This window comes from Apteryx mantelli, chromosome 1 (genome assembly GCF_036417845.1).
Source record: "Apteryx mantelli isolate bAptMan1 chromosome 1, bAptMan1.hap1, whole genome shotgun sequence".
In the NCBI taxonomy this organism is placed as follows: domain Eukaryota; kingdom Metazoa; phylum Chordata; class Aves; order Apterygiformes; family Apterygidae; genus Apteryx; species Apteryx mantelli.
Genome location: NC_089978.1, coordinates 129,741,828 through 129,764,444, shown reverse-complemented (window position 1 = coordinate 129,764,444; position 22,617 = coordinate 129,741,828). Strand labels below are relative to the sequence as shown.

Genomic DNA, 22,617 nt, shown 5'->3' with positions numbered 1-22,617 from the left:
GCTTTATGCCATCCCCTACAACTTCTGCTTCTTACTACTGTCACAGGTAGATGACTTGCTTTTTGACAGGGATGACGAATCAGCTGGTCAGATCCACCTCTCTCTTCCCCCCCCCCCCAAAAGCAGTTTTATCAATTCATGAGGAATGCTAGCCTGAAGGCAGGTCAAAATAGGATGAGTACTGCTGCATGGTGGTTGTGGAAAGACGCAGACTGGCGGAGTTCAGATTCTGTGCCATACAAACAGGACCACATTGGGTTGCCCCTGGCAAAAGTGGCTCTGAGCACGCAGAAGTTGCCACCCGTTCTTTAGCATGGTCCCACGGGGGCTTTGCTAGTATGTCTGTCTCTGCAGGACCCCAGGATTTTCCCCCAGGTGTCTGTAGCCACTAAGCCTGGGCATTAATGCCAACCAGTGCTCCTTCCTTGCAAATACTGCGCAGCTAGGGGAGGACATTGGTGTGCAGATCTGCTGAACAGGCCTGTGCCAATTTAGGGTCTGGCTGTGATCTGGACTAAGAGAGAAAGGGGGCCAGTGCCTCTGGCTAACCAGCTACCTAGACGGACTGACGGACTCTGCTGGGGGCAGGTGCCTTAAGGCCTTCGCCTGGGCTCCCAGCTCTTCTCCTGGTGGCAGCCACAGCCGCCAGAGGCCCTGGCAGCACAGCCAGTCCTGCTTGGCTGGGGGTGTCTCGCAGGGCTGCGAGCAGGGCTGCCCCTTCCCCGACTCCACCAGAGCAGCCAGCCAGGGAAGGGGGCTTTGCCTGGGAGTAGTGCTGGGCCCGGCGAGCCCTGAGATGCTTTTCCCGTTGGTTTTTCTTTGCCTTAGGCTGCCACCTCGTGGGAAAGAGGTGTGTGTGACCGCTTCAGACCCCGAGAGCATTTGCGCAGCGTTTGCCCAGCGGTGCAGCCAGAAAGGGCTTCACCCCCCCCCCCCCCAAGCACCCTCCCCCGTTCAGGAGCTCCTGCTGCAGATTTGAGGCAAGCCAAAGTAGACGTTAATCATAATAAATGCCCTGCCCCCATTTCGAGGCAAAAGGCATTTAAAAGCAGAGCCTACCAGCATGTGTGTAAACCAGGGAGTTTGCATGGGGCACCCGCACAGCTGAGCCAGAGGGCTAGTGCTGTATGCCTTCACCCCCAAAGCTCACAGCACTCCTTCGCATTCTGCTCATCCCCTCTCCCACAGCTGTTCAACAGCATTTAAGCTTCACCTGGCACCACATCCATGCCAGAACAGCTCTACAGGAATTGCCATCCCCTCTTTTTTTTTTTCCCCATAGTTTATTCTTCCCTTTGCATTTGTGGTGCTAACTCCCTCTTCCCACGAGCGTCATTCCCTTGTACCTGCCTCTCCCCCAGCATCCCTGCTTCCCTACACCTGCTATGGGCTTGCTTTCTTCTCCTCAGAGGCCCCCTTCTCCCAGGGCCTTACCTATCCAATCTGCATGCTCACATCAGCTAATAGGCTCCTCCACTCTAGCCTGGGCTGGTATCTTCTGCTCTTGCCTGCTTCAAAATCCTGAGCTGAGTGTGCCATATTACCATTTCAATTACAGACTTTCTCTGGTATGGTTCCCTGTGCTGTGGCCAGCCTTGGGGTCATGCAGGTGTGATGCTCATCATGTAACCTGAGTCCATATTACCCCTTTGTCATATCCCCCTTCACAGTGGCCTCTTCCATATGCTTCTGACCTGACATCAGCTTCCACCCATATAAATCACCTCCTTATGCAGCCCCAGTCCCAAATGGGTGCTGTACCCTTTGAGGGGGCAATGCCAGCCGTGAGGCAGATGTATAGGACTCCCAGGCAGCCTTCTGGCCTTGGCCACTAGCTGCCCAGCCAACACTTAGCCCAGTCTATGTGTGTCAGTGCCTTATAGCACTATAAATTCATGGCCTGAAGGCAAGGAGAAAAAGCACCATTTTATTCAGCCCACAAAGCACAGACTTAGAAGTCTGCTCCCCTGTCAGTGATTTGTGCAGCTAGCCTGGTCTCTGGAGGTTGAGCCTGTGCCACAGAGGAGGCACCACTGGACTGTTAATTGCTTAAGTCTTAGGGGCACCATGTCAAGTTCTCTCACAACAAAATTGTGCTCCTTTAGCCTCCTGCCTAACATCCATTGAGGCCTCAGTAACAGCCATACTCCAGGTTTGGTGGCAAGACCTGTAGCTGTGCAATTTGGGACCTGAGTATTTAGTGGCCTCCAATCTGTTAACAACAGGTAGCTTCTTTCTTAACAGTTTCTTTGACAAAAAGCTCACTGACCTGATTCCTGCAGAGGCTTGAACACCCCCAGCTAATTCTTCCCATTCTGAGCAAAGAGCTTCCTTAGCCTGGCTATCCTGCAGTCAGCAGAGAAGACTGCGTAACAAGGAATGAGCGAGGCACTTTTAATCTAGCCAGTTCAGGTAGCAATGAGTAACGGGCAGTGTGCAAGGTTTTTGTTAATATCAAGGGCCTAAAATCCCTGTAGAGCATAACACCCAAATTTAATGTGTGGTCGTAATATCACTGCTGGCAGCTGACTGTCACTGTGCTCCTTAAAAGCTGAGGGAGTTTGTGGATACGGAAGTGTTCAGGGAGTCTAGAAGTGACTGGACAAGTTCGGGAAGAAAAATTGAATCTATCGAGTACTATTAAGTGCAGCTACAACTGGTTCAGGACAAGCCAGTGGAGGCTCAGAGGGTATTGCCGGCCAATGTCATGACATGCTGACCTCGTGCTTGCACCCTACACCCTCACTAAGGACCTGCTGGGGCTGGCACTGTATAGTAGACAACACTTCTGGTCTGATCCAGTAGAGCTGTTTTCCTGTGGTGTGCTCCTCCCTGAGGCAGGCTGGTTTTAAGGAACAGAGCAGCTCTCAGCTTTACTATCTTGCCAGGTTTTTGCTGTGAAAGTGAGAAGCACCCTGCTTCCTGCCCCCCCACTATCTCACCCAAGTCCCCCCACCCTTCTTCCCCTGTCTTTTCCTACCCCATTCACAGGAGTAGAAGCAGTTTATGAGCCATGACCAAAAAAAGGGAGGGGGGGGCGTATAAGGCAGATATAGTTTTGTGTAGCTTTTTAGCTTTTGCTGAAAGACCAAATCCCAGTGCCATTGCAAGGCTCTGGGCCAAAGTACCAGAGCAGAAAAAATGTTCTGAGGGAGGATCACCAGCTTGCTTTCTTTACAGTTAAAAAAAAAATACAAAACCTTGTTCCTCCTCAAGCCTTGTTCTCAGAAACAGCAGAACTATTTTGGCTGTTGCTTTTTCACTTAAAATCAGCCCGAGGCAAACACCCAGCATGGGAACATTCCACCTGCCCTATTAATGCTTGTAAAGTGATAAGCAAACAGAGCCTTATAATGGTAAAGGTCAGGCAACCTTAAGAATAACTGCTGCCACCAGCCCTGCTTATAAGGCTGATAAAACTCTCATAGTGCAGCCTAAGCAGCACACTTGACATGAGAGCGTGCAGCTGCTTTTCAGGTTTCAGCTGAGTGGAAGGGTTTGCGTGCAGGAGGGTGAGGCACCAGGTGAAATCACTGAAGTTTGGTGTGACCTCACCTGCCCTTCCACACCCCTGCCTTGGAGACTAGAGATATTCTCCCACAAATGTTGGGAGAAGCCTTCTGGAGCAGCCTCATGTGATGCTGGTGCCATTGCACACATGTGGGCAGAAGAAGTGAGGCCACAGTGGCACAGCCCTGTCTTTGCTATGGTTAAATTTCAGGTAGGGCATGGATAGCCATAGGAAGAGGGGTTGGGTTAGGGGGCCTCACATGGTTCCTATCAGTGCTAATCTATTGCTCTGTAAAACTTAGCCAAGGTTACCTCATGCTCTGACACCAATGCAAATCACCCAGGCTGAATGTGCAGCACGGACATAGGCTCAGAAACACAAGGTGTAAGTGCCCCATGAAGCTGTCGTAGCATGGTTAGTCAATGTGGCGGTGGTCCACCTGTATCTGCACAAAATATCTAACTATTTGGGTTGATGAAGAGAAAGGCAATCATTTTGCCTTTGCCATTTTTCAGTCTGTTCCTTCCTGATTTGATTAATGTGATCTGACTTGTTCAGCCGTTTGGGGTGTGGGGTTCCTTAAGGGTTTATTTGTGAAATGCTGCCAAGTATTCATATTAACTGATCATCAGAAACCCAATTTCCTTCCCTGGCTACAGGGAAAGAAAACCCCCTTCAAAGTTATTGCATGGTCATGAACTAGCCAGTGCTGCCAAATTGCAGGGGAATGATTAGCCCAGGAGGTTAGCTTGCAGAGCAAACTCCCACAACACAGGCTCAAGGTTACCAAGCTGGGAAACTGCAGAGAAAATGACAATTGTTTGCCAACCCCCTCCCTTGTGCCCTTTAAAAGAGATGATTCTTTGCTTTTGGGCATGAGGGAGTGCAGACTTTGTTCATCATAGAGAGCTGAGCTCTGACCCAGAGGCCAAATACAGTGGCCTGAGTCTGTACCTCAGCTGAGTCAGGTGGGAGCACACCCCTGGACGATTGAGTCAGGCCATATACAGGTTTGTTTGCTTTTCTCCTAGAGATTCTCGAACAAATGTATTGCGTGCGTACAGGTGGTAGCAACCCCCCAAAACTGAGTAGGAGTGTGCATTTGTGCGCATTTGCAGAAATGGTGTCCACTTTACAGCACCACTTGTTTCCAGTCATCTCTCCCTGCCCCCTCTGACAGCCCCGTGCGCACGGGGCTTCGGGCTGCGGCCCAGAGCCCGGGCTGCCGTGGGGCGGCTGCCGTGGGGCTGCTCCCGCGCGCGGCGGCGGCCACGTAGTGCGCTCGGGCGGCCGCCAGGCGGCGCCAGAGACCGCGGGGTGCGCGTGTGCATGCGTGTGCATGCATTTGTGTGTGAGCGTGCTTATGTGGGAGGGGCTGTTTGTGTGTGTGTGTGTGTGTGTGTGTGTGTGTGTGCACATGTGCACGCGCTGGCGTGAACAGGGAGTGCCTGTGTGTTTGGGGGGGGGATATGCATTTGCATGTCTGCGGTGGGGGTAGCGGGAGGGTGTGCATGGGGGGGGTGCAGATGTGTGTGGGGGGTGTTTGCATGTGTGTGCACGCATGTGGGGGATGTGTGTGCATGTTGGGGATGGGTGTATGGGTGGGTCTGAGTGTGTGGTGTGTGTGTACATGCATGTGAGTGTGGCAGGGTGTGTGCTCACACATGCATGGGGTGGGTGCATGCATGTGCACGATGTGTGTCTGCCTCTATGCATGTCTGCATGTATGTGCATGAGCATGTGTGGGTGTGCATTAAGGTGTGTATGGGTGTGTGTGCACGTGGGTGGGTGTACAGGTCTGTGTATGTGTGTGCATGCATGAGTGTCATATATGTGTGGTTGTGGGTGTATGCACACATGTATGTTTGGTGTGTGTGATAAACATATGCTGCTGCAGGTGGGTTGGTTTATACCCAGCACAGACATTCACCCACGTGGGTGCCTCAGGACCCACCCATCAGCAGCGCGCGCACACACACACATACACACGCCCCATGGCAAAGCGAGGTGCAGCTATGCACAAGGACTAAATGCGATAGCCAGAGTGAATTGAAAATAGATACTATTTCTTGCTCAAAATGTCACTCAGAACATGAATTTTATTCTCTTCTAACATTTTTCTCACTTTTTTTTGAGTTTTGAGTAATTAGTCCCCCAAAGCTTAAATTTTCAAGGTTTTCAAGATTTGTTTTGGTTTGTGTCTTAACCTCCCCACATTTTTAAAATACATGTTGGAGTAAATTTTGCTAGCTCTCCTGTAACATGCAGAGATCACATACAGCTTCCAGGGTTATGTGCAGGTGCCACGGTAAGTTTGCCCCATGCTCCGTCTCAGGTCTCCAGGTCAGCTTAGCATGCTGTCTGGCACCCTCACAACTACAGGCAGGCCCGCTGGTACAAACAAGTGTTTGGTATTAATATATGTTGTTGTGCAGATGATCGCAACAGCACATGGAGGGGCTTGCGCAACCAGCCCCACCACCTGATTGCCACCTGCAGGGAGCTTAGCAGAGAAACAGGGGAACATACAACTCACGTTATTTTTCAGACGTAGAGGTGGGAGTCCTGGCTCTTCAGATATCCACAGGCTTCATCATGCAAGCTCACAGATTAAACTGAGCATGAACAGACACTGGGGTGGCCCTCTCCTTCAGCACCATGCCATGCCACGCCACCCCCATCCCTCATACATGGCTCAGAGCCATGCTCTTACATGTATTAAGGCAGTAGTACCCAAGCAAGGTCAAGCATACATATAGCTCTGCAGTGCTAGGTGAGTATTACATGCCTCCAAATGTGCCTCCCTTAGCTCGGATTGCATGTGTGCCCCAAGTGTGTCAAGGAGGGGGTTGGTGGCCGTGAGACCCCTTGCACCTTCATTAACACAGTCCTGGGCAGGTGCAACTGTGTAGCTCTCCCAGCTGCATCTGTGTATGTATTAGACAAACAGTATTTTAGCCAAATAGTAAAACTGTGGTGCCTGAAAACTTTTAGCAGGCAACACACTGTTGAGTTTCTGATGATTTGCTGGGCCGGGGAGACCTCTTGGGGATCTCTCAACTACTGACTTGGGACGCAAATGGTCGCAAAGAGCCCCCCCCCCCACCCAATTAATTAACCATGACAGATACTCTCTCTGAGAAATAGGTCCAGGTAGATGCCTTTGCTGAACTTGAGCATTCCTGAATTCAGAAGGGGAAAAAAAAGTTCCTGTCGCCCGAAACAAGAAGCAAAACCCAATCTTGTATGATTTGTGTGGCAAGCCACAAAAAAAGTGAGCAAGGAATAACTAAAATAAAGAATCCAAAGTTGGAATATAATTTGTCCACACAATTCAGCACGTACTTCTATAATAAAAAAAGAATAGGATCAGGGCACAAACAGCAGATCCAGCAAATAAAGGGCTACATTAGGAAGAAATCACACAAATGAAAGTGCTACAGAATTTCAGGGACTCCGGGGACATCTTTCTTGGGTTTTTTTCCTTTTAGTCACCAGCTAGAATTTAATAGCAACTGTGTTGCTGAATAAGTCTGTGGAGCCAGTGCTCCACCCAGCAGAGAAGGGCTCTTTGTTAAAGTCTGTAGGCTGAGAGATAGAGCAATTGCACTTCGGTCCCACTGGGCTGTCCTGAAAAGGGTTGTTTTTTCCTCCCCTCCATTAGAAATAGCTCTGTCTGCCTAATAAGCATGTCTTCTTCCACGGCAGAATCAGTCCCGATGTATAGAGTTATACCCATCTCCATGCTTCAGCATCTTCCCACACCCCTTCTGTGTAAAAGATTGCAAATACATATGTATACGTACATATATAAATATATATATATGATGAGCATGCATTTATGAAACCACAGCCATGTACACCTCCCTGCCCCGTTAAAAGGAAAAGGCTGCCAATGCTTGGTATTGCAGGGTGAATTTAAAACAGCATCCCTGTCTTAAAAGCCTTCCAGAAAAGGAAAACCCATAAATGAGAGGATGAATGAGAAGATGTCAGGAGTGTTAGCACTTAATATTCCTGGAGCGAGTCTGCATTATTTGTTGCTGCGGCAGAGCGCTCCCTCCCCGCCCCCTCTGACAGCCCCATGTGCATGCGTGCGCACACGTGCCGAGGTTCATTTCCTACCCTCACAAAAAAGCAAAGCCTCCCTGGCACAACCTGCATGCTTGCCCTGGAGGTGTTATTCCACAGGGCCGTCAATGTTACGGTGAAATCACCCTCCATCCCGATTAAGAAATAAATAATTATGGCACACCCCCTGGGAGGGGAGGCATCCACTGATTGGGCCCATGTTTTATTGATTGGACCACTGTGATGAATCAGCCCCCAAGGAGCCGGTGTCTGGCTGCAAACAGACACTCGTCAATGTGCAGAATTATAACGAGCCCTGGTGTTCAAGGACCACCTTGAGGAGGAGGCAGAGCAGGGAGGTGCTGGGCTGGAGGCAGCAGGAGCGCAACAGTGCAGAGGTGTCAGCCGAGCGGCTGTGCAAGGCAGCAAGCATCTTCCAGTGGGAAGCGCCGCAAGAGGCAGGATGGGCCCTGTGGTTGTGGGTGTGCATTCCCCCCTTACTCCAAGCACAGTTTCTCTGAACTAGATGATGCTTTGGGAAAGTTGCCCAAAGTCAGAGCCTTGCACAGGAGGGGAGGCTGGTGGGGAGCTGGTGGGCTGGCTGGCTGGGGAGAAGCTCTGGGAAGCTTCCAGTTGCACCAGACCAAGCTTCACCCAAGATGTCCTTCCCACTCTGCAGTCCCAGCCCCTTCCTGCAGGAACAGCCCCAGAGCCAGCCTTGCCTTTTAAGCGTACAGCTGTGTTCCCATATAACCCTGCTCTCTCCACCTGTCATATAATCTTGTGCTCTTTTCTCTTCCTTCTCGCACCCTGCAGGACCCGGCACAGGGAGAGTAGACAGCGGCTCCATGAGTTTGGCCGTCCCACTGTGGCTGCTGGCAGCATCCCTGCTCTGCCTACTCAGCAAATGTTAATACAAATCAGAATTTAAAATAATAATAATAATAATAATAATAATTAAAAAAAACAACACGACAACAACAACAACAACACAAAACAAAACGCGTTTTACAGGAGACAGAGTGAAGAGAAGGGAGAGAGAGAAAGAAGGAGAGAGAGAGAGAAAGAGAGAGAGAGCGAGAGAGGACTCTTTCACAACTTTTGTGTGTTCAGGAGCGAAGAAGGGGGAGAGGAAAAAATCAGCAAAGACAACTCAGCAACATTTATTCTGAATTCTGACAAGCCAGCTGCAAGTCACCGACCATCTAGGAGGCAACACAAAGTGAGGGAGAGAACGGGGCACCAGCAAGGATTGTGTCGCTGGAGGACGCTGCAATGTAAACAGACCAGCAAAACCCACGAAGCCAGTCAAACAGAAGATCCATTTTCTTTTCTCTCCTCCTTCCTCTTTTCCGTACTCCCTCACCTTTCTTCCTTCATCCTATTTCTTTCTTTTGCTGAAAGCAGTCTTTGCTTTGGTGACTGTAGCCACTTAACTTTTTGGATGCCCTTGGTCATTTTTGTGAGCTGATGCTCAGCCAGTTCATACTTTGAAAAAAAAAAAAAAACTAACTAAAAAAAGCAAACAAACCCAGAGCAAGTCATCTGAAGCTCTCTACGCACTGGTGTCCTGTGAAGAACCCTTTCCTCTCTTCAGTTCATCCTGTGCACCAGGCCCTTGCTAAAATCCTTCTTTCCTGTACCCTCCTCCAGGCAGCATCATGCTCGCTGGCCTGAACTAAAGCTGTGTCAACTATACTAAAAGCATATTTTTATTTTCTTTTATAATTCTCTTCCTCTCCCCCCCTCAATCTGACCAGGTGTCTTTCTCTTTCTCCAGTGTGTGTGTGTGTGTGTGTGTGTGTGTGCGTGCATGTGCGTATATGTGGCTCTCTCTCTCTGTCCTCTCTCTCTTCTTCTCTTTCTCTCTCTCCCTCACTCTTACTCTTGCTCTCTCTAAGCATGCAAAAGGAACAGTCCATGTGTACATATGCTCATCCTGCTGTAGATAATGTCCTGCCTTGTAAGTGTGAGACATGATGCTGAGAGATCACTTGGGCAGAGAAGAGGGGTGAGGAGAGCAGGGCAGTTGCAACACAGGCTCCCACAGTGTACCCTCTCCAGCCTCCTTGTTGGCTTTTTGAGTCCTGGCCCTCTTGCTCGCAAGAGTCAGTCCACATCCTTTTTTTAACCTTTTTTTCTGTCCCACCAGCACCTGCCTGGCACTCAGCCGTCAAGTATCAGCATAGCAGCTCCTGCTACGTATGAGTGCTTGCACATGTATATGTGGGTGCGTGCATGTGTGCGTTTTTGTCCAGACAAGGAAAAGAAAGCAAGACTGACCTGCAGGACCATGGTGTGCAGAGTGCAAGTGCCCACTCCTCCTGGGACGGGGAGGCTGGGCAGGTGGGATGTGAGTGATGAGAACTCGGACATTGCTGAGCCACCATTCCTGTAGGTACAGGGTGCATAGGAACAATGCTTCGGTGTGAATACCACAATGTGGTCATTCCTAACCATTTGATATTGATACAGAAATAGAGCCAATACCCTTTTCTGTTGTTGTTCTTCTGTCCTCCCTGTCACAAAAGTAAAAGTAGTCTATGTAAGGGGGGGGGGGGGGGAGAGAGAGAGAGCGCGCACGAGAGAGAGAGAATGTGTGTGTGTGTGTGTGTGTGTGTGTGCGCGCATGTGTGCGAGTGCTCGCTTCTGCTACTACAAAGCTCACTTTGCAAATTACACATTTTAAACAAATTAGATCAGAAATTGTCCAGGACCTGTGAATGTAAGAATAAAAACAAATATCAGGTCCAAAATCCTGGGCTTATGAAGAAGGAGCTTAAAAGTGGTGCAGTGAAGTAGGCAATGCAATTCCCCTTGCTCTTCTCTGGTCCTGTCCGCAGAGCACTGGTCTTGACGGAGAGGGTTGTTGCTTGCCATCACCCTCCCCATGGCAGAGCTGTGTGTGGAGGTAACAGCCAGAGACACTCTGGCGACTCCTGAGGGACAGAGCAGTCTGAGAGCAGGCCACCAGAAACAGGATTAAGAAAAATGCCGGCCCATGGCTGGAAATTGCCATGCCAGTGACAAGTCTCCTGCGGGAGAGGGAGTGATCAGTGGGGGAGGGTGAAGCCAATAATCACACGCTGCAGTGTGCTGGTGTGGGAAGGGGTAGCAGGGCAAAGACAGCCATGTTTCCTGCCTAGAGTAACAAGCCCAAGCATCCGCAGCAGCAAAGCTGATAAAAATCTGTGTTTTATCAAGTAGGCAGTCTTTTTTTTTGATGGAGGCAGGGAAGAACTGGGGTTAGCCCACACAAGTCAAGTGACAACCCCACAACACTACAGTGTCCTACGTGTTTGGCACCACCAAGTGTTTAAGCATCACCAAGTTTTTAAGCACCAGCGCACTTGCTTCTCTGGCTTTGCCCTATGAATCAGTACAGTGGCAATGTGCTTGGCAGCGAGGCTCACACTTTCTTGCAGACAGGGTGGAAATAGCTCCGGCCCACATCCAGCCCTGAGAAGTGTGGGAAGGGGCAATGTGCCAGGTGATCCCTGCCAGGAAGGAGAGCATGAATTGTGCTGGGCCCCATCTTTGCCCAGCTGAGGCACAAGCTGCACAGAAGTCCCTGCGCTTGGGTGCCAGCTCAGCAAGGCGCTCGCACCTTGCTCTGTGGCACTGCCCATGCCTGCCTCCCCTCTGCTGAGCTCAGCTGTTTTGGGCAGCAGCAGCAGCAGTCAGGCAATTAAATCAGCAGCCAGAATGAGCAAGGAAGTATTAAAGAGAGATAAACATGAGAGGCTGAGGTCTGAGTGAAGGCAGGCTTGGCTATAGTTTTCCTGCTGTGGATTTGGATGTTGGAAGTTATGCCCCCCCCCCCCCCCCCAGCCCCAAAATCATACCTAGGAGTGTTTGTGCCTTGATGCAAGAGGTGAGAGCTGGGCAACTTGAGAGTGTTTGAAATCCACCAAAGGGGCCCTGGGATGTGAGGTGGCTCTTCTTGGCCAAGGCAGGTGTTGATGGGACTTGGGATTGCGCCTTAGGAGACTGGCGTGCTAGGGCCCAGGAAAAAAAAAATGTCCTGCATCCTTCACAGTATTCAGGCACCCGAGTCCTCATTCCTACCTTTCAGGAGGGCCGTGTCATTTGGTGTCTTAGAAATTATTCCAGATCCCCTGCTACAACAAGGCTCCTCACCCCCTTCGGCTATCTCTGCGCAGCCATGAGCAGTTGCTGTTCCCAGGAGCTGGGGCTGGAATCTGGCCCTTTCCCAGCAGCCTGGCATGAGGGAAAACACAGCATCACTGACATGTCTCATTCTCAGCACTGTATCTGCACCTGGATTTATTGTTGCAAGCTTGTTGCCAGGAGGTGGGCCAGCTTGCAGTGACTTGCCATCGCAGGGCTGTTCCTGGATTAGGCACCCATTTTCTTTAAGCTGAGACAAATGTCAAGCTGCATGTTGTTGTAAGGTCTATCCTGCATGTTGTCATTCAAATGCAGTTTCATTACTGTAGGGTTGCTCCTAGGCATGAGACTCACATGCATCCAAGCACGACTGGCATGTTGGTCACAAGTGCTGAGCTTCAGACAGCTCCTTGTGCTGCATCTTTTCTGGTTTGGATATTTTGAGGGAATAGCAAAGCACAGAGGCTTTTGGTTTAAAGGAAGAAAACATATTACTAAAAGCAGGACACTCAGTTTTTGAAGCCATCTATCCAGTAGCTAGAACAAACAAACAGCTGCAACCCTGACACTTGCTTCTAGTCTTGCCTGCAGGACCTGGGCAGATCTGTGCCTCAGTCGCATGTCTGTGAAACGGGGTTAAAGACAGCTATTTGCAGATCCGTCTGAGAAAAGCCACAAATACAAAGTACAACTGTTATCTGCAGCAGTGCTGGGAGCCCTTCTCTTGGAAATGTCTGTTCCTAGCAGGGCTGAGGGAGCCATGGGTAGGTTGGAGCTTGATTTACTCTCAGAAGCTAATCCTGTGAGCTGCTGTCACAGGATGCTGCAAACATCCCCCTGTTTCTCCTGAACTCAGACAGGATTCGCTCAAAGCATCTGTCAAGATGAGAGTTCAAATGACCACAGGAAAAACAGGCAAGGTCAATCATTTCTCTCCATTCTCTCTCTCCCCCACCACCCTTTGACGGAGATGTTGCAAAGATATTTCTCATGTCTCAGGCCCTTTTCTCTGAAGCTCTTTCTTCTCCTTGCCTCTACTCCGCGTTCATGGTCCTGTCCTCCCCATCCCCTCCAGAAAAGCTGTGCTCCTGCTTCCTGCTGCCTCAGGGCTGGCTGGGGAGTCAGGGAGAGGGGAGTTTGGAATGGGACACCAGTTCCTTGAGCTTGTTGGTGTAATTGTGTTTGATCGATGGAGGTTTAACATTTAGTGTTATAAAAACAAACAAACAGAGGAAATAAAAAGTATTTCTTCTACCAGTTTGTAAATATTATAAGAGTTACATGAGATGTCTGGTAATGTCCAAGCAGAGGAAAAAAGACTTAGATTTAATATATGGCCCCATACTTGCTAGCAGGTTTCTAACCCTTTTCAGATGACCGAGAGGAGGGGCGAAGGTAAGTCTTTCTGAAAGGAACGGGACAGTGGGAATGCAGCCACCTTGAGCCGCATGAACTCCATGCCTGACTGTAGCATGTTGTTTAGAGCGTGTGTCTGGTCAGCTGGAAAATGAAGCTGAGGCTGTCTCTGAACTGCTGGAAAGGCGATGCGAGAATCTCCAGCCAACACCTGTACCTTGGCAGTTTTGTTCATTTTTGTTTGTTTCCAGCTCCGCAGCTTGCGGGTATGTTGCTCAGTGATGCACCCCTGCTTTCTTCACCAGTGAAGTTGTGTCACCCCGTGCTAGCACCAAGTGCATGTTAATGTGCCATTCATGAAGATTTCATTGGTGACATGCACTGTGTCGAGAGTTAGTCTTTGTCTGCACACCTTTCTCATGCCACTGACTGTTCGCAATTTGGGCAGATTCTCTCGTATACTGCTGCCTGCCCCCATTTTGAAGAATATCCAAGCCCCACCAACTCTCCTTAGCTTCAAGTGCACCCAGGTCATGCCCCCCCCCAAGCCTCCTGAGGAAATCCCTGTGTGAAAATCCAAGCCCACAGCGTGGACAAAGTTGTCATCAGTAGCCACACAGTCTCCAGGCTGAGCAGAAGCTGCACATCTGGAAGGAAGTTGGGGAGCAACAGCAAGTCCTGACAAATCAAGAGTTTTGGGGGAAGAGGATTTGGAAAGTTGTAGGAGCTACTGTTAGTGTCCTTCTCAGCCATTCCACCAACTGATGTTTCAGTTTGACCTTTGTGTAATGCTTTACTGCTTTGCCCTTTCTGATGAGAGAATCCAGGGGCACAGGGAAACTGCAGTTCTCCTCCCAAGCCTTCTCACACATCTGCTGCCTCTGTTCTGTGCACATTGACCCACAGCCCAAATCATCGTGGTATGCGGCACAATGTAGCAACCAACACCAAGGATTACTAAATGAGACAGTCCTGTGGAGGAGACTCTAGGGGTTGGGCAGTTCTCTCTCTCTCTCTCTCTCTCTCTCTCTCTCTCTCTCTCTCTCTCTTCTGATGGTGCACAATCTTACTGCTTTTCTGACTCGAGGACACAAAAACATCTAGAGTGAGGGATGCCGGGTGTGGACCTTGCAATGAAAGAGCAAAATGTCAGGAAGGGAAGCGATGGAGCAGCTGGGTGATAATATCCAAGATGTGATGCCAGTGGAAAAGGTTAGGGATGAGCTATTCCCATCATCCATGCGTAGATCTCCCGGGCACGCCAGCAGGGACACCATGGCCTCGCAGTATTAACCTTAGAGCGACTTCATTTCCGGTGGGATGCCCAGAAGATATTTTTTTAACTGCATGATTCCTGCTGACTAAGAGCTGTGTCACACCGTTAAAGCCTCCTTCTCTTTTCCTCTTTGCAGTGTGCTAGAAAGGTGTTCAGGCAGCTCCTATACCCCCCCCCCCAAAAAAAAATATTTTTTTTTGATTGATGGTTGGTTCCCATTAGGCCAATCTGTGGTGTTTGCTTGTTGAGTCACTCACCACAGCAGAAAAGCAGAAGTCATCTCGGTGAGGATATGTTGGTACGGTCCTCCATATCTCTGTGGCTTGGGGAGATCTGTGTGGGGCAAGGAGACCAGGCAGAGCAGGGCTTGGAAAAGAGGAGCAACTCTCCTAATTAGCCCAGACAGGTGGAAAGCAAAGGGTCTTTAACTTGTTGCAGGTTCAGGTTAGCTGGTGCCACAGCGTCCTGCAAGCCATAAGATGTACCCGGGCAGCAGAGGAGGAAGGGGCAGTGCATGTCAGGAGGACATGACTGCAGAGCAGGTGGTAGGGCCACGTGCATAGCCAAGCTCCCAGGGGAGCATGCCTGGGGAAAGGGGCAGAGATCACCTCCACAATGATGGTGTCCAGGTAGGGCAGGGACCTTCCTTCCCGTTCTGTGCTCATCGTGTATCTGCTGCTCACCTTGTGGTCCCACAGGGCTTGCACCCCACCCTGCAGCAGGCCTTGGTGAGCAATGTGGCATGAGACCAGAGAGGCGAGCAGCTGCTCCTGCAGTCACTCTGGGTCAGGCCTTGGAGCAGGCGTGTGGATGTACCTGTACCTACCATATAGCCTGCATATGGAGACAAGGAGCCATGCCACCAGGGAGCATCAGTGAGGACAGCACTTCCCAACCAGGGCTGTCCTTCTTCTCTGAAATTATGTTTGCTCCCCATTTCAGTCACATGCACACCCGTAACCTCTACTGCATACATGCTACAGTTGTCCTCTCAACAACCACACAGGCAACTCTCCTCTTCCATGTCCCCCATCATACACACAGCCAGACACACACTCCTCCACTTGCTTCCAGTGATTGCTCCGTCTGTACATACAGCTCTGTGGTGACCTCCTGAAGAAACCAGGAGAAAGTGTGTGTGTGTGTGTGTGTGTGTGTGTGTGTGTGCAGGCCCATGTATGTGCAGGAGCACATGCATGTGCGAGAAAAGGGAGGAGGAGGTAAAGAGCGAGAACCTGCCTCCGAGATGCCACCGTCACCTCCCCAAATCTTGCTACTTTCCCAGCTGGAGCCAAGTTTCATCCTCTATACCTTAAGAATGAAAGCCAGTCCCTTCTTCTTGCTACACAGTGGGGTGGTTAGAACTCTCCTCATTAACAGTGTTATATACATATAAATATATATATATATCTTTATATATATTTTTCCCCAGCACTGTAGACATGAGCTGAACTTCTCTTTAATGAAACGAGAAAAACGGCCATTTTATTTTTTGCCATTGATTTGTTTTTTGGAACTAGCTCTGTGAAAGAAAATTTTAAAAGCGCAAGTGTGTGTGTAAAAGAACCAAACAAAAAGAAAAAACACCCCAACAAATGAATGAGCAAAACTCAATGATGACAAGAAAAGGCTTTTTATTTTTTTCTTTTCTCAATGTATTTAACTTCTGTTATCTCATTTCTGTTTCTTTACATGTATGAATGCTCTGCTCTTCTGTGATCTTAAAAAAAAAAAAAAACCCAAAAATACAAAAATGAAATAAACGTGAAAAGGAGGTAATGTTTCTTCATTTCCCCTCCCTTCCTTGCATAACCTGGCTCTTCTCATCTCTGACAGCATGCAGTAATGAATTCGCTCCTCACACAATGGGAGATGGGTCAGGCTGCCCCTTTCCTCCCCTTCCCCTGGCTGGGGTTCGTGGAGAAGGCAGGGCAAGGTGTCACCACAGCACGGTGGCTGCAGGCGGCAGAGAGCGGGGCGGCTGGCAAGTGGGCTGGGACTGGGGGTGCTGGGTCATAGTGGGCCCTGGGGTGCAGCATTTTGGGGGAGATGATAGGAGCATACTGGCTGAAAGCAGCCATGAATTGGAGTTGCCATGCAGGAGGAGGGGGCCACAGGGAAGGGCAGCAGGAATGGCTGGGCAAGGAAAATGGAGCAGGACACAGTGCTGGAGAGGACAGGTTTTATGATGGGGAGGAAAAGGGAAGACCAAGGCATAGAGAGGGCTTGGGACATGTGGACGGGAGGGTTTGGAGCAAGGGCAGCCAGGGGAGAGGGACAACCATGGGCACAAACCAGATCTGGGAAGAAAACAGTTAGGGAAAATGGAGCAGAAGGGAGGGTGCAGCAGAGCAGCCAGGGCAAGGATACAAGAAAACAAGCACACCGCTGGGCTCTGAGGATGGAAAACTTTCGTATTTCTGGTTCTTCTCTGCCCAACGTCAGTGTGGTGATGGGCAAGTCACCGACTTCACTGCTTCTGATTCGCCTCCCACATTTCCCTGTATTGCCTATTTACAATTTCCTGGGACAGACTCTAGACCTATACACAAAGCACAGGGGTATTCTGCAAGAAGGTCTTTTGGTTTGTTTGTTTGTTTCTGCAGTATAAAGAATAGAAAAATGAAATCCTGATATTCAGCAGTGTATGGGCTTGTTTCTTAAACTGTTTGAAATTAAATAAACCCTACCACCATAATCTCAGCACAAAAAGCACGCTAAGCAAAGATATTTCAGTAAGTATTAGGCACCAATAGGACTGTGAATATGAACATAAGTAGCTCTTGCCACACCTTTATTTTCTGAGGCTGAGAAGAAACAATGGATTACGGAGACTTCTCCAATGCTGTCATTCATTTCCCTGGAGCTGGGAGAACCAGGGGGCTGCAGGGCAGGAGGGGGACACTGGCAGAGCTGGTGTGGGGACCCCTGGGCTGGGATAACACATGCTACACAGATGTAAAGGTCAGTATTGAGCTTTATTGGCTGGTCTCTGAGGTGGAAAAAAGCCGTGCTTCTGGTGCCACACCTGGATGTCGTTCATGCTATCACTTTTCCATGTGTTACAAACACACCCTCCAAAGCGATGCCTTTTTACCTCCACCACTTTAAGGCTGAGAATAAGCAGAAGACAAGCAAAACCCTGGCAAGCACAATCTCTGTTTTCATTAACATTTTAAATGGTTATTTTTAATGGTACATTTAACTAACACTAACTTATCCATGGGAAGAGAATTTGGCTGTTAATACTGGCATCTGTTTAACAAACTGAAGCTTTGCATTCGGTGAGGCATGAGCATAACACCAATAGTATTACTTGCTAACAGCAGACTCATTAGCATTAATTGCTGCATTTACTACCACAAAGAGCTTCCTGTATCTATAACAGCACTTAGATATACCCCCATTCTCATTGGAAAAGGTACATAGGAAATTATTGCCAGTTATGCAGACATACCAGAAAATGAGGATCTAAATTATTGGTACTTACCATAATCCAAAACTTCCAGAGGTGTAAGGGAAGTGATGATATGTCCTAGGGACTGCATTCTTCATCTTTCCTCACTGGAGAAGTATGTTCAAACATGGCTAAATTGCAACTGAAAATGAGTTTAGGGTTTATGGTGATCAAAACCCACAAGAAAATGTGTGTCCATAAACATATCTTGCAATTCAGCCAAGACTGGGACTTACTATCCAAGAGGGTCTTGTCAGAATGGGCAAACAGTTGGGCAAGAGGGAGAGGCACTGGCTGAAACACCTGGGGGGAGATAACCTGCAATGGATAAAACACCTGGTCGTATTTGGCACAACCGTGCACTGGTTGGCAATATAATGACTGAGGACATATCACTTTTGCCCACCAGCTGCTGTAATCCCAAGACAGTGTGTGTTTTAGAGACACCATATTTGATACTTGCGTCATGAAATATTTAGAGACTATTTTCCTGTGGAATTTTTTTATCTCTGACTTTTTGTCCCAGTTTAGCCTTTAAAAACATTCTGAAAACACTGTTTTGGGTTTTTTTCCTTCCTCTTGGAATGGCAGTTTCCTTAACTGGCTCCCTGTGCCTTCAGCATTCTTTGAAAAGCCCACAGTGACCCAAAACTTTTCACTGGAGGCTGAGCTATGTACCTCCAAATGAGGCACTGTTTGGATCCTGATTCAAAGATATTTGAATCCTGATTTATAACCCCTAGCCTGTTGGTTATAAATCAGGATGCAAATTCCACAGTTTATCACAAAATCCAGAACAAGGCATCCCAGAGACATGGGGGCATTTTTGAGTGAATATGACATGAGATACCACTCAAAACTAGGAATTGCAATGACTTACTTTCAGAGAGAGATCTGTGCCTAACACCTTGTTACTGATCTCTTGTCTGTGTCACTACCTGTGTCCAAACACACCAGGTGTGGTGTCTGTAGAAACTTGGGCACACGCTGGAGACTATGAGCTTTACATGACGCTTTGTGGTGATTAATACTTTCAGAGATATGGTTCATAGAATATTTATGACTCTCTCTTCAAAAGTGCTGCCTTGCCCAGTTAAGCTTAAGAATGTTGTAATGATCAGGAAGTTACAAGAATGAATATATGGACCATTTTTCATTACGAGGAAGATGCTAATTGAAGTGCACTATCAAGCTGTTGTATATTCCAATAACCTTGGTGATAAATCTGGTTTTAGGCCCTTTAAAATACCGCAATCAAAATGCAAAACACTGAGCAAGAATAATGCTACGCTGCCAGATCAGAGCTGTTCCAAAACTACCAGGGGGTTGGAGGACAGCAAGGCACACTTTCGGCGTGGTTCAAAAATCACATCTCTGCATTGATCTGCAGCTGACCCTTCCTTGAGTGCTTTTTTTTCCAGCTCTGCTCCTGGGACTGGAGGATTGCAGCCTTCTAACTTCTGTAACAGTCAGGGAGACAGGCTGTAGTACCGGTAATGGGAGAGTTAGTGCAGGTGGTTGGTAGAAGTGGACAGTCCTGCCTTCTTCCATCAGCTGAGGACATAGATCTGGGTTTTCCCTCTTTTGAAGCACAGTGTCCAAGATGCAGTTTCTTTACCTTGCAACCTGTTTTCCACACCAGTCCTCCCAACTGGCGAAAGCAGCTCAGGACCTTAGAGCCTTGGGAGTCTTTCCAGACAGAGGTGAAAGGGGGGGATGCACAAGGCACTTAACATGAGTGCAGGAACCCAGCAGAGATTCAAACCCTCTCACTGAACCTGGCTTTCAGTCCCAGCCCCATAGCAGACCCATGTGATTACATGTAGCTGCAATAGTCTTGCAGGCTTGTTTCTTGCAGATATCTAAATTGACTTTATTTTTTTTGCCCTGTTGTTTTGTTGGGTTCCCCTCTCACCAGTGAAGCTATGATGTACTTTGTTTATCATCAAAATTTTCACGGGGAATAAAGGCTTTGAACCATCAGGGACTTCAGGCAAGTGGCAGAGTCAGGATCAAGGGATGCATGCAGTTATGAGGGAAGCTATTTTGCTTTTAAGCTGAAGAATACATGAATACAGAAAGCAATGATCTTGCACCAAAGTCTGCAGGGTTATTCCTTCCAACCCGTCCTTCACAGCTCCTTGGGTAAGTGAACAAGTGGCAAGTGAGCAAGCTGAAATAGGCATCAGGAGCGACTCTGATTCCAGCTGGGCTTCCCCCATCGCCTCCCACCCAGCCATATGTCATCTCCAAACCCTCAGTCTCACAACGTTGTGCAGGGGCAGAGCAAGCACCAGGGATCCTGGCAGAGAAGCAGTAGGTCTTCCTAAAGCCTGATGGCAGGAGCACTTCCTCCACCTGGCTATCTGGCAGCCAACATCCTTCCATTGCCATCCAGCAGGCAGCACATGAAGAGGTCCTAGCAGTGCCTGAGCTTGCAGAGAGTGGTAGGATGAGCCATATAAGGAGGCAGCTGGGTCTCTGGATATAAGGGTGGCAAAAACACCATTATCTAGAGGAGTTCTACCTCATGGACATACTGCCCACTTGGCATGGCTTCAGTCAGCACAAGTCATGGAAAACACATGCATTGTGCATACAGCCAGGGCACCCATCAGCTGAGACTTGGAGGTGCATTCTCTCTGCAATGCAGTTAGGGGAGCCTGCTCAAATGAAACCTACTGTGCCTTCCATTTGTAGAGCAGCCTGAGAACTTCTCCAGTGGTAGAGATCCCCTCCCAAATCATCTCACTGCTGCTGACTTTGCCAGTTTGCTTAGCAGGGCCAAAACAACTCTATTCTTGACACTAGCACTTGTGTGTTGGTTGTCTTCCTTGTGAAGGAAGGGGTGGACTCACCATATCTTTCCGTGAGTGTTACTTTGCCCAGCCTGAGTTCTTCCTTCCAGCACAGAGCCTTGCACATATTCAGCATAGCCTTCTGCCACCCATCAAAGCTCTTCTCTGTGGAACAGAAACCAAGATGTCCAGAGGTTTATCACCAAAGACAGCAGCTAGTCATGACACCAGCTGCACCTCTGGTACTCACAGCATCACATGCAGCCTCTCTCACTATAGTCTACATTGGGCAGGAAGCACTGCTGCTATTTCTGGTCATGGCGCATGGAGAGATAAGCCCAGTGTCATGCTCTTGAAGCAATTTGCTCTTGCTGGTAGTGTTGTACTACTCTTCTGCAAGGTTTTCTGGGGCGATGGTTGGCACAAGAGAGCTGCTGACAGACATCAGGGCAAGCCTCCCACACTACAGTATGGGATACCAGCTGACATGGCCCCAGTACCCATCAGCATAAGTCACGCTGTATGCTCCGGTTAGTGGGACAGAAGTGTGATCATATGGCCGATCCCTGTCAGGCTTCTTACTGCCAAATGATCTGAAAGCATGTAGCTCCTGGAGCGATGAGTTTAAGCATGGCCTCATGCTGCTCTGTCTCCTTGGAGGACAATCCACGTGGGCAGCTCTCCAGGGAGCTGCACCTCGCCATGTGTCCGGGGGGCTTGGGACTGGGGAGGGTTTCCTCTGGGTCTGCAGAGAAGACATGGGGATTTGTGCTGCTGGCTGCTGGCTTTAAAGAAGAAATTTTCTCCTGGGGGTGCTCTGCTGTAAGGAGCAGGCAGCTGAGAGCCAGCTCCAGGCTCGTAGCAAACCCTGAGTCAGCATGAGCATAAGGACCACAAGCTCACAGGACATTTGCAATGTTGTCTGAAGTCCTTCTTCTCTGTTCTTGTACGCCTATTAGATAGTTGAAATTGAAATAAGGACGGAAGGTTAACATAGAGACCAAGTGTCTCTGAGAACCTTGGCGTTCTTGGGCAGTGGAGGGATGGGGCATCCCAAGACAGCCAGGCCAGGCTAATGGGAGCCGATTGCAACTGAGTGATAGCAGAGTTAACAAACCAGGATGCACTGAGGAGATTGTCTGAAGGAGGGCCAAAAAAAAAAAAAAAAAAAGAAGTCAATGGAGGCACTTTGCCTCTAATGATGGCTGGGATGAGGCAGATGAGGGAAAATTAACACCAGACAGACAAATGGAAACTCATTTCAAGAGGCACTGAATGAGACAAAATTGCAATGAAAAGCTCAAGAGATTAACTCCATAGCAATGAAACTTTATCTCCCAAGGAATCCAATGCTCCTGTACACTCCCCTGTTCACTGTCAGTATCCTCAGAGCTCTTCCTCTCTGTCCTTTAGTGATCTCTCTCTCTCGTATAACTACTAGGGCTGAGAAAGCACTTATTCAGAGCAAAAGTGTGAATTTGCTTTGATGCAATTCCTCCCTCCCGCCTTTTTTTATTCATATCTGCCCAAACAGTTTCTGTCTACAACAAATGCAAACAGGAGTGGGAAATCACCACTTACTTCCATGGCCAGAATCTGACCTTGTGCTCAGCTTCATGTGCCTCTCTAGGAAATGGGGACATACTGGTCACATTTAGGGTCAGGGAGGGTTTTGCCCTGGGGCACAAGGACGGGGCTGTGTAAGATGGTGTTGTCTCTATAGCAGAGAGAACAGTTCACTTCCTTGGATGGTTGGGCAATTTCACTTAATGATTTGATGAACTCCAGTCACTGTCAGTCTCCAAAATACTGGCAACACCACTGAATTCTCCTGCTCTCTCCCTGTGGTTGTTTTTCAGCCTTGTGCCCTCTTACCCTAAAGGATATAAGTCTGTCGAGGGAGGGAGGAGGTGCATGTCATGGGGAGGGAGCCTGTGCACCCACTCTGCACATCTTCCTGTGCTTGGTGCCTATGCCAGGGTTGCCTGTGACTGAGGAAGCAGGTTGGCCTGAGTGT

At 48.9% G+C, this 22,617-nt stretch overlaps 1 protein-coding gene across 2 annotated transcripts in view; it reads left to right on the top strand.

Moving 5' to 3' along the window:
- Positions 1-9,297, top strand: part of LSAMP (limbic system associated membrane protein) — a 325,690-nt gene extending 316,393 nt beyond the window's left edge. For both annotated transcript variants that reach the window (XM_013950181.2, XM_067301979.1), the window contains exon 7: positions 8,399-9,297. In XM_013950181.2, the coding sequence (XP_013805635.1) occupies positions 8,399-8,496 (98 nt within the window). In that variant the 3' untranslated portion in view covers positions 8,497-9,297. The remainder of the gene's footprint in view (positions 1-8,398) is intronic.
- The last annotated feature ends 13,320 nt before the right edge of the window (positions 9,298-22,617 follow it).